The sequence below is a fragment of the Myxine glutinosa genome, chromosome 9, assembly GCF_964187855.1.
Source record: "Myxine glutinosa chromosome 9, kmMyxGlut1.1, whole genome shotgun sequence".
Classification (NCBI taxonomy): domain Eukaryota; kingdom Metazoa; phylum Chordata; class Myxini; order Myxiniformes; family Myxinidae; genus Myxine; species Myxine glutinosa.
In genome coordinates, this window is record NC_136269.1 from 98937980 (window position 1) to 98950866 (window position 12887).

General features: G+C 44.9%; 1 protein-coding gene across 1 annotated transcript in view; it reads right to left on the reverse strand.

Moving 5' to 3' along the window:
* The window catches only part of DNAH5 (dynein axonemal heavy chain 5), a 335447-nt gene that overhangs the window by 230866 nt on the left and 91694 nt on the right, over positions 1–12887 (reverse strand). Inside the window, exons 21-23 of the mRNA XM_078785114.1 lie at positions 4243–4433; positions 2261–2366; positions 529–665 (exon numbers count right to left, since the gene is read on the reverse strand). Coding sequence (XP_078641240.1) covers positions 529–665; positions 2261–2366; positions 4243–4433 — 434 coding nt within the window. The remainder of the gene's footprint in view (positions 1–528; positions 666–2260; positions 2367–4242; positions 4434–12887) is intronic.

Here is a 12887-nt window from a genome sequence, read left to right on the forward strand (position 1 = left end):
AACTTTTTTAAAGTGCCAATTTCATTGCCACAATTTCAGTTCATCTAGTACTAGTCCTCATACCACTATCTACGCTATTGCAGCATTTGTGACTTTTCAGGCATTACCCAAACAGTTGAATTCCCACTCTCTGCTAGAGAATATCATGTCCAATTTCCAAATCATTCCTGCTTGGCTTCTCAAATCATGTCCTCTTTAAAAGTCTGTCCGTCTCTGGCAGTTTTCAGGAAATCACCAAGGCACAACAATGTATGGAAGTTTTATCAAGCAGATTGATCTGGCCTACAACCACAACCTCTTTCACCGACTGGTCAGCTGTCTCTTCATCTCTGCATATAGACAGTGCCTGGAAGTCATTGCCCAACACTACGTCCTCTTCTTAATCAGTTCATTCCTTCAGGCCTCCAGTTATCTGCCCAAATCCAGTCTCCAGTAAAATGATTCGTGCAGAGGCAATTGCCAGAAAGTAGAAAGCACGGTGATATTTTACTTTTTAAATGCAAATCCAGGAGGAAACAAACACCAGACCTTCTTCAAGGATGTAATTGACACTCCAATGATAGATAACAGCTTTGAGATCTCCTTGTTGTCCACGATGGAGTAGTAACAATTGTTGGCTGGGATGGTAATAGCAAGGCTTGGTGGGATGTCACTTACATTGCTTTCTGTGCAAAACAGAGAGAGACAAAACAGAGCATTCAACATTACAAAACTCGCCGGGGTAAATAGTTTCAAGTAGACGAGTACCTGTCGAGACTCACTCATTGACTGACGCAGCATCGTTACAATAGATTATTGTGTTCCTTCAGGAATGTCCGAGGGTAACAAGTCATCAAATAAATTCCCACATCCATATATCGTACAAACATACTTAATGGTTTGCATATTTAAAGGTTACCTGTTATTATAAAATAACTTATATGTGAACTAGCAGAATACTCGTCACACACAGACAAACCTCCCCTATATGAGTAGAGATAAGAAAAGTGTGGCCCTCAACAGCAACACACAGATGCACAGACAGACACAAGGTGAAGAGACTTCAATAATTATATAACACAGGATTCATTTTAATTGTCTCTAACTTGTGCAGTTTATGGTCTTCCGTTTGATTATGTTTGTACCTATCCTGATGTCGTGTGGACTGTGCTTCTCCCCTGATGGACCTCTTGTAGCTTGTACCTGTTGCCTGGGGAGTAACTTGACATCTATCTATCCGGGTTCTTGCCAACATCTGTGTTCATTGTTCCTTTCACACTTTTCTACTTTTTCACATTTCTCTTTATTCATTATAATTGTTGCTTTTTCTTGTACTCCACTGCTTTCCTATTGCATATGCAGGCGCTGCATGACGTCATCGCCGGCCGAAGGTGGCCTGGCGATGACGCATGCCAAAAGGGTGCACTCAGTTTTAACTCCGTTTGTTACTTGCAAAATCGAAGATTTTTCAAGTATATTGGTCGGTTGCGTTTGTGGTTCTGTCTGTCTGTCTGTTTGTTTGTTACTTGCCGGAAAAGATTCCGGCAAGTATGTTGGTTGGTTGGTTTGTCTGTTTGTCTGTCTGTCTGTGTCTGTCTGTCTGTGTCTGTGCGCAGTACTACGTCTACACCGTTGCACATAGAATCGCCATACTTTACAAACATGTTTGTCTTGCCCTGGAATAGACTGTGCCAAATTTTTAACTCTCTCGGCCCAAGGCCTCCATTATGACGTCATAATTCGACAAGTACAAAACTTCATCCGATCAAGATGAAATTTATTGAGCGTCATGTAGGCAGAAATTGGTGGAGAAATTTTTTTTAATGATAACGTCATCGGTCACTTGGTTCGGCCGCCATCTTGGAAAAGTAGAAAAACTTGCATCTCTATATCTCCGAAAGCGCTGAATAGAAAAAATTGAGAGATGGCTCATTGTAAAGAACTCTCCACAGGGAATAAAATATGTTAATGATGATGTCATAGGTGCCTCCATTATGACGTCATAATTCGACAAGTACAAAACTTCATCAGCTATCCATGTCTGATGTGTAACTGCAGGTGCCACAGGAATGTGGAATTTATTGGTTCCATGGTTTAATAGCATTCACCTTTTCCACATTGTCTGGTTGCTTTCGGCCCCCCATCCATGCATAGCACGGGTACCTCACTAGTAGTATATAGACATGGAAACGATAGCTGCCCAATCATTTTGTTAACGTCATTCCTGAAGTTAAAGCACGGAACAAGCCGAACATTGATGTGCTTTTTATCTGTTATGTACCACCGCTGATGCTGCAAGTTCCCGATAGGAGTGCAGAAGTTTCAGTGAGTGTGCTACTTGCACTCTTCCTCCAGAGATCCACTTGCTTTTCATTCTTCTGCTTTTCCTGAAGAATGGAGGAAAAAGAAGGCCAATAAATAAACCTGCTTGTTAGTGAGCCATGGCATCCGCACTTCAACAAAGGTTAAATGTCACTACTATCTATCTATAATTCCAGTAATCTCTGTATGTCTGTGACCGCTGTTTCTCGACAACCACGGGTCCGATATACTTTAAACTTGCCAGGTATATTGCTGGGGACCCGAGGATGTGCCTTTTCAAGGTTTCATATTAATCGGACAAGTAGTTACCGAGCTATGTCCAAAAAACGATTCAACCAATCAGAGAGCAGCGAGCTATCACGTGTGCCGAACGTGCCGAACAGACTCTGCCTCGGACGGCACATTTGAGAGCGTATTCATTTATTTCACGTTGGCAAACTATGTTGGCGTTAAACTATGTTTTAAAACTAATTAAAACTAATTTGCGATTCTTTCGCTTTCCTGCGCGTTTGTGCACGCTATGGCGATTTCTTTACCAAACTCCGCAAGCCGTTCGCTTTGGACCAAACCATTTCATGTAAATAGAGGGGGGGGATTGTCACCGTACTCGCAAGCCGTTCGCTTTGGACCAAACCATTTCATGTAAATAGAGGGGGGGGATATAATTTTAGATATAGATATAGTACGGGCATGCCCTAGTTACAGTAATGTGACTTATTTAGAAACTGAATGTACAGTACATCAATGTATTATTGTGATTACTTCGGTTGAGTAAAGATTTATGAAACCATTTCTTTTCCAGACTAATAACAGAATCTTGCACATGCATTGACATTCACTTAAAGTAGCAAGATGAGGAATGGTTTCTCCACATTTTCCAGGTAAACCGATGAAGGAATCACAGAGTGTTGGCATGGTGGAAAGTTTAGGAACTTTTCCACATTTTAATCGAATAAATTCAGCAGACTTTCAGCACTTTGATGATATTTTAAGCCAGAACAGCATGTCATTGTAAGTTAAGGCATTTAATTTGATAGCTCCATCAGAAAATTTAAAATAAATTTTGTGCATAATTTTATTGTTAAGCTTTTGGAGGTAAACCGATATACTTTGTCCACATTTAATATTTCACTTGCAACAAAAGAAAAAAGCCATCGTATAATTCAAAATGTATTTTGAAAGATCTCGAGATGAGCAACGATAACTGCACTGGGTTATCTTCTTCCTGGTGTTAAGTCAAAATGTAGGTTCAACTGGGTGGTTTGCCTTTGCCTTTCCAATGATAGTCAGGGCAGGAATTTGTAATTCATTCAGGGTGTCACTCGTTTACTCTACATGGACACAGTGGGATTGTTAATGTCCACCAACTAATGCTGGCAAATGAGATGCACAGTTTAACGTCTATCTGAGGGATGGCGCACACATTGATTGATTACTCTGCCTGAGAAATGCAAGGATAGCAGTTTATAGCTGGGCCAAGATTCAAACCCAGGTTGGAGAGCTCAGAGGAGAGTGTGCGCACCTCTAGGCTATCCTGCCAGCCCAGCACTCGGCTTTAAGTGGTCAGAATTCTGAAGAGGGCTGCACTGACAAGATAACTGCAATTATGTTTGTGTGACATTCTTGGTTTATATGTCTCAAACATGTTCCATCTCCTTTTCCCTCCTCCCTTTTGCCTCAGTCTTAGGGAGCATCTACATATTACATACACAGAGGAAGGAATTTTCAGACATATGAAACATAAGGAAAGAGGATAAAGGTAAATACATGAGTTTGGGAGGAGGAAATATAAGAAGGAAAGAATGTTGAGCTTACGTAAGAGGAATAGGGGGAAGAACGTGACATTAGGAAGAACATGCAGAATATGAGGTCTGGAAAATAATTTAAAATTCCCCCTTTATTGGATAAGCAATATGTATACAGACCGTTATTAATTCATACCTTCCCAGAATACTCCTTCCTCCATTGTCCCACAGCACGTGTACCACCCAGGAGTGTCTCTGCTACACGATTCAGCCCTTGCTGCAACTCCTCTAGGTCAGGGTGCACTATGACCACTGACGCAGCGAGAAATGCTCTTGTATGGAGAAATGGGTGGGAGGTTTCTGAAACATTGTTTCTTGGATCTGTGCCTGCAACGATGTTCTTACTAGTGACGTCAAAATAGCCCCACAGTGATATTCGCGTTTCGTCAAAATTCATTCACAAAAACGCGAGTGCTATTAAAAAAGATTTGTTGCACTTACACACATGGTCCATTTAATTATGAGCTTTATCATATGTTAAATGAGGAAAATATGAAAACAGCAAACGTGAAAAAGCAGGGAAATGCGAAAAGTTTGTCATTCAGCCGCTACCATGATATAAATGTGTCTATATTTCCATTTTTTATGAATGCATTTGAACAATCAGATTTAGTGAAGGTTAAAACATAAAAGACCATTAATCTCATCATTCCTCTATAATGTCCTCACATACAGTCACGTGAAAAAGTAAGTACACCCCATGTAAAGTTTTGACTTTTTCAACATATTTCAACATATAGCTATTTGATCTTCATTTCAACAATATTGATAGATAAAGGTGATATAATACAACAAATATCATGAAACATTTTCATTTTGTAGTCCATTGTATAATTTAAATAAACATAAATGCAAATTTCGCATGTGGAAAAAGTAAGTACACCCTTGGCTCTAATAGGTGGTATTGCCCCGTTTGGCAGAAACAACCTCAAGTAGGCATTTCATATAACTGTCTACCAGTCTCTGACATCGACTGGGAGAAATTTTTTCCCACTCCTCCATGCAGAATTCTTTCAGCTGTGCGATGTTTGAGGGGTTTCTTGCATGCACAGCTCGTTTCAAATCCCCCCACAACATCTCGATGGGATTTAGATCCGGGCTTTGACTTGGCCATTCCAGACCCCTTCATTTCTTTCTTTTCAGCCATTCCTTGGTGGATTTACTGGTATGTTTAGGGTCATTGTCATGTTGCAAGGTCCACATTCGGTTGAGCTTCAACTTTCTGACAGATGGCCTCACATTATCCTCAAGCACCCTCTGGTACAATGAAGAATTCATAGTGGATTATATGATGGTGAGCTGCCCAGGCCCTGATGCAGCAAAGCTGCCCCAAACCATAATATTTCAACCACCATGCTTTACAGTTGGTATCCGGTTCTTGTGGTCAAATGCTGTCTTTGGTTTTTGCCAAATATGTCTTCTGGTACTGTGGCCAAATAACTCCACCTTTCACTCATCTGTCCAGAGCACATTGTTCCAGAAGTGCTGGTCTTTGCCTAGGTGTTCATTGGCAAACTTTAGTCTTGCCCTGATGTTCTTTCTGGACACCAAAGGTTTCCTCCTGGCACACCTCCCATTGAGATCAAATTTGTGCAGCCTCTTTCTAATGGTAGACTCGTGCACTTTGACATCAACAGTGGCAAGAGCTACCTGTAGGTCCCATGATGACATTCTGGGATTCTTAGAGACTTCTTTCAGCATCTTGCGGTCTGCTCTCAGGCTGAATTTGCTGGGGCGGCCTGGCCTGAACAAGTTGGCAGTTGTTTGGAATCTTCTCCACTTGTAGATGATCTTCCAGACAGTCGAATGATTGATTTCAAATTGTTTGGAGATCTTTTTAAATCCCTTCCCAGACTCGTAGGCATCTATAACCTTCTTTCTGATGGCTTCAGAGAGCTCTTTTGATCTAGGCATGGTGACGCCGCACACTTCAACCACAAAGAGCAAACCAAACGAAATGTCTGAGGTTTAAATAAGACAGGTTCCTCCAAGATCCTCTCTAAAGATGTTCTAATCATTTGCACCTGAGCTGGTGCACCCGATTCTAATTTTAGGTATTTGAAGTAGTGATAAATGTTGGGGTGTACTTACTTTTTCCACATGCGAAATTTGCATTTATGTTTATTTAAATTATACAATGGACTACAAAATGTAAATGTTTCATGATATTTGTTATATTATATCACCTTTATATGTCAATATTGTTGAAATGAAGATCAAATAGCTGTATGTTGAAATATGTTGAAAAAGTCAAAACTTTACATGGGGTGTACTTACTTTTCCACGTGACTGTATATATATATATATATATATATATATATATATATATATATATATATATATATATATATATATATATATATATATATATATATATATATATATATATATATATATACATATATATATATATATATATATGGGGGGAAACATATATATATATATATATATATATATATATATATATATGGGGGGAAACATATATATATATATATATATATATATATATATATATATATATATATATATATATATATATATATGGGGGGAAACATATATATATATATATATATATATATATATATATATATATATATATATATATATATATATATATATATATATATATATACATATATATATATATATATATATATATATATATACATATATATATATATATATATATATATATATATATATATGGGGGGAAACATATATATATATATATATATATATATATATATATATATATATATATATATATATTGTTGCGGATATGGGATTTGGCCTCCATATCCGCTTGTAAATATTCCCCTATTTCCCCAATACTCCCCAACTATCCCCAATCCCCCATTCCCTAGTCCCATTGTCTGTAAACAACACTCTGTAGAACCGACCTTCCCCTTTTTCCCCCATTAAATGTCGTGCCCAGGTTCACCGCATCTCACGTAGACAACTATAGGACATCTTGCTAGTTATTCTTAGTCTATGTCAGTGAAGGACTCGTTTCCATTAATTCTGACTCTTCGTTGCACCAGAATGTGATTGTATGGCACCAGTAGTGAGTTTAGGACCTCCCCATACCTCCTCCCATCTTCCTCATGAAACTACAACAACAACAACAACTACAACAACAGCGCGCGGGGAGTGTGCGTCCTCACTCCGGCTTGGTTAGCCGCCATTGCCCATGTGCTCCGACGGGGTTACCACGAAGGGGCTGACTGTCAGCTCCTCGTCAAGGGCGGAGCCCGGTAACCCCCCGCACCCAATAAGAAGCGGTGGGCCGATTCCATCTGGGGCGGAGCTAACGAGCCGAGGGCGTGTCACTCCCCGCCGGATATATGCAGCCACTTACCGGAGGCCCGGAGGTGACGTGAGAGATGCGCCCCCAGCTTGGAAAGAGAAGTCGCCACCTCCGAGCGCTGAGAGACCTCCCTGCATCTTTCGGACCGCGCTATCCTGTCCCTGAGCCAAGAGTGCACCTTGTGCTGTCCACCGACTACCTGCCCCTCCTTGCCATCAATCCCCGTGTGAGTCAGTCTTGTCCCGTTTATCTGTCGTCTGTCGGGGCTACTATAAGACCGTATTTAAGTGCCCACCTTCCTATGCTGTCCCTCTTGTCCTTGTAATCTAAACGTTCCGCATATCCCATATTATAACCTCCTCCGGAGGTCTTGAGAACTGTACCCCTGGTGTCGTGTCATTTAACCCAGCTGTTGTGTTTTTTCCTTAATTGACCTAGCGTAGCGCGACTCGGCCAACGTTCGAGTATAATCGGGTAAACTGTGCAGACGCGGTCATACCAAACCGCTCGGTAAACTAACATCCAAAACCGCGTCTGTAATATATATATATATATATATATATATATATGGGGGGAAACATATGGGGGGAAACGTCTGTATATCTATATATATATATATATATATATATATATATATGGGGGGAAACATATATATATATATATATATATATATATATATATATTGTTGCGAATATGGAATTTGGCCTCCATATCCGCTTGTAAATATTCCCCTATTTTCCCCAATACTCCCCAACTATCCCCAATCCCCCATTCCCTAGTCCCATTGTCTGTAAACAACAATCAGTAGAGCCGACCTTCCCCTTTTTCCCCCATTAAATGTCGTGCCCAGGTCCACCGCATCACACGTAGACAACTTTCGGACATCTTGCTAGTTATTCTTAGTCTATGTCAGTTAAGGACTCGTTTCCATTAATTATGACTCTTCGTTGCACCAGAATGTGATTATATGGCACCAGTAGTGAGTTTAGGACCTTTCCCGTACCTCCTCCCATCTTCTTCCCCGTCTACAACAACAGAGGGGCGCTGCGCGGGGGGGAGTGTGCGTCCTCCCACCGGCTCGGTTCGCCGCCATCGACAATGCGCTCCAGACGATGCGCTCCAGACCATGCGCTCCACGGGGTTACCACGAAGGGGCTCCTTGTCAGCTCCTCGTCAGGGGCGGAGCCGGTAACCCCCCCCGCACGCACCCAATGAGAAGCAACGTGCCGATTCCACGAGGCGGAGCTGACGAGCTGAGGGCGTGTCACTCCCCGCCGGATATACGCGGCCACGTAGCGGACGTGACGTCAGATGCGCCTGAACTACGGAGAGCAGAGGAAGCCACCGCCACCCCCAGCGCGACGATACCTCCCCGCATCTTTGGACCGGACCGAACCGGGTCGATTCTGCCCTGAGCCCAGGTGCACCTGGAGCCATCGATACCCGCTTTCCTGCTATCAATCCCCGTGTGAGTCAGCCTTGTCCCGTTTGCCTGTCGTCTGTTGGGGTTAATATAAGGTTGTGTCTAAGTGCCCACCTTTCTGTGCTGTACCTCTCGTCCCTGTAATCTGACCTTCCGCACGAATATAATCTCCTCCGGAGGTCTTGAGAACCGTATCCCTGGTGTCGTCATTTTAATCCCAGCCGTGTGTCTGTTCCTTCATTGACCTAGCATCGCGCGACTAGTCAACGTTCGGGTATAATATCGAGTATAATCTTGTGCAGACGTGGTCATACCAAAACCGCTCGGTAAATAACATCTAAGCCACGTCTGTAACAATTGGTGTCGAGGAGTGGAATTCGAACCCGGGACTAAATTTATTAGGCCCAAATTTGTAACAGTTAGAATCGATTCGGAGCGCGTTTCCCGCGCGAAATTATAACGGCCGAAATTTGAATTTGTTTTACGAAAAAAAAAAAAAAAAAACCGAATTTTGAAAGTCGCGCTATGGCGGATCAAGACAGCTGGGGTCCGGTAGAGGAGAGAGAGGTAGGGTCGATCCAGGACCAAAATGAGGGACAGGAGGAGAGCGAAGCAGTGAGGGCGGCAGGTTCGCAAAATAGCGCCGTCACGCACGAAGAAGCGGGCGCGCAAAATGGCGCCTCGCTGATCACCGCGCCAGCGACCGTGGCAGCGCCCCCGGTGGATTTGAACTTGTTTTTTATGCAAATGAAGGCCCTTATGGACAAGAATAATGAAGAAATGGAAAGCAGAATAATGATGGGAATGAGGGCTGATAGTGAGCGGATGGGGAACCGGATGGATGCTCAGGGTGAGCGATTGGAGGACCAAATGGGGGTAATGGGGAACCGGATGGATGCTCAGGGTGAGCGATTGGAGGACCAAATGGGGGTAATGGGGAACCGGATGGATGCTCAGGGTGAGCGATTGGAGGGCAAAATAGGGGTAATGAGGGACGAAGCGAGGGGTACCAGTGAGGGATTAGACAATAATTTTAAGGGATTAGACAATAATTTTAAGGGATTAGACATGAAATTTGGGAAATTAGACGATAGATTAGGGGAAATACAGGAGGGGTTAACGGGGGTAGAAAACAGAATGGCCGCTCAAGAGAATCAAATGGAAGGGATGAAAAAAGGGTTAGAGGGGTTAGAAAACACCATGGAAGGCAAATTGAGGGACATGAGGGACCAAGCGGAAAGGGAAGTTAACCAAATGGGGCAGCAGATAGAGGGGGTCAGAATGGGGGTAGAAACCAAACTGGATGCTCACAGGGAGGAAATGGAGCAGATGAGGGTGGCATCTGGGCAGGAGATGCAAGTGATGGGAGAGGAGATCAGAAGAGGTGTGAGTGAGGAGGTCGGAGGAGTGCGCGAGGAGGTGAGGCACTGTAAGGAGCACATGGAGAAGGAGGTGAGAAAGGGGACTGTAAAGTTACAAGGGGGCATAGAGGTCCTGACGCAGGAGGTGGAACAGCTGACGGAGGGACAAACGGAGTTAGTGGAGCAGGTTCAAAGGAACACTGCGGTATTAGGAGGTTTAAAAGCGACACAAAACGACATAAAAAACGACTTGATAGCGACAAAGAGGGAATGTCAGATGGTACGTGAGGGACTGACAACGAGGTTGGACGAGGTGGTAGAGGTAATGGAGACGAAGGACCGGCAGGTGAGGACGCACCTGGAAACGGTCAAGGTAGCCTTAGAGGATGAGCTTGAGGAGACGTACCGGGGAATGAAAGAGGTGAAGCAGAAACTAGAAGAAGTGGAAGAAGGGATGAGCGAAATTAAGAAGCGACGGAGAGGGGATAAGAAAGAAATAAAAGAGGGGATAAAAGAATTGGTCCAAAGTCTGTGTTTGGATCGTGATGATGTGCTCATTAACCGGATGAGGGATTCGCAGGTGATGGAGGAGAAGCGAAGAGGAAGAGGACCCGGTGTAAGTGGTGACCAATATGGTCGTGCGTATGATGCGCCAGGGGATTTAAGAAGCTTGGGGGTCGAGATAGACCCGGGTGTTCGTGAGAGGCCACTGGTGAAGTGTGCGACAGGTCTGGTGTGCGAAAGAGGGGGTGTGCGAGAAAGTCCGACTCTGGGGTGTGTGAGGAAAAAGTGCGTGCCAAGGAGTGAGGGTGCTGGCGAGAGTGAGTCGGTCGTAGCGCGTGTGCGAGGGAGCACATGGAAGCGTGGTGTGGTGAGTGTTACAGAGGGTGTGACGGGAGAGTGTGCGCAGGAGTGTGCGCGAGAAAGGTGTGTGACGGACAGGTGCATGAGGAAAGAGTGCGCTGTCAGAAGTAAGGAAGAGTGTCCACCTGTGGTGAGTGTTACAGAGGGTGTAACGGGAGAGTGTGCGCGAGGAAGGTGTGTGACGGACAGGTGCATGGGGAAAGAGTGCGCTGTCAAAGGCAAGGAAGAATGCACACCTGTGGTGAGTGTTACAGAGGGTGTGACGGGAGAGTGTGCGCGAGAAAGGTGTGTGACGGACAGGTGCATGGGGAAAGAGTGCGCTGTCAAGAGTAAGGGTGAGTGCGCTGTCAGGAATGGAGGTGAAAGTAGTGAGAGTGACATGGAGCGTGAGTTAGTTGTGACAGGTGAGCGAGGATGGACACCTGGGATGGAAGGATGCACACCTGGAATGGTAGAGCGTGAGTGGGAATGCACGCTGGAGTTGGTGGTGAGGCACGTGGTTGGGTGTGCGAATGAGAGCACACCTGTGATTGTCACAGAGGAGGTGACCGAGGAGGGGGTGCGAAGCGGTGTATTGGTGAGGTGTGCGAGCAACGAATGTGTGCCAAAGTGTTCGGTGGTCAGGTGTGTGACCAAGGCTGTGAGTGGAATGGGTGTACCTGGGTGTGTAAGGAAAGGTACGAGGAGCATGGGCACGGCTGGATGTGTGAGCAAAGAACGGGCTGCGGGGTGTAAGCGTCCAGGTGAAGCATCGACGTTAGACGGGGTAGAGTTTAGAACGACTTATAGCCGAATCGGGCCCTCGGTGCGTGCTGGGCCTCGCTTTGAACGGCCGCGTCCGTGCTCCACTAGGCGGAGCGGGCAGCCCGATAGGAAGGGTCGTTATGGCGACCACGTTTTGTTGAGACGTGCCGGCAGGTCGAGATCGGGACATTGGATGGCTCCACGCCGAGGTGATGCGTGGGATCTCGGCCCGGGTAAGCCCCCGTCCCTGCACCGAGTGCCGGACGTGTCCAGCCGCTGGCACAGAACAACCCGCATTCATGGCTTGGCTTTACGAAGCCGGGCTTTGGACAGGGATTGGCGCACCGAGAGGTATTAGTGAGTAGACTGGGTGATGAGGTTAGTGTTTTGGACCCAAAATTAGAGAAAAACAAAATTTGATGATTGGCAAGGGATTGGCAGTAGTGATTGGCAGATGATGGGCAGTGATTGGCCAAATTTTTGATTTGTTGAAATTTGATGTGCAAAATTGGTAGTGAGAGACCCCCGATGTGGTGGGATGGCAAGTCCACCATCCTTCCCATGTGTGGGGGCAAAGGAGCAATAGCTTATGGGGTTGATGGCAGTGGAAACTAGCCCGGGTGGGTTAGGTTATTAGTAGGGATCTAGCGAAGATGACAGTAGGTAACGTTAAGTTTAGTTAGTGACTGATACCTGTAGTGGGGACGCAGGTAGATTAGTGTGGATGATAATGACGTGGGAGCGCAATAGTTTAAAGGGACGACTGGGAAGCGCAAGTTTCAGAAGGGAGTAGTTAGATGAGATGATGCTGTGTGAGGATGGAACAGGTGTGATTGCACAGGGGTGCAACTGGACAGGTGTGTGGAGCAGTGTGTGAGTAGTGAGTGTGTGGTTCAGCGCGAATGCGCTTGGGGAGAGAAGGGTGCAGGTGGCACCAGGTGTGAGAGCACAGGTGTGCAGGTACAGGTGTGTGGAGAGAGTTGGAGTAAGTGGTACGGAGTGGTGTGCATGGTGCGAAGGTGTGGATGGGGGAAGAGTGGACCCCTTTCACGGATACCCGGGGCGGGTAGTGTAAGTGTTAG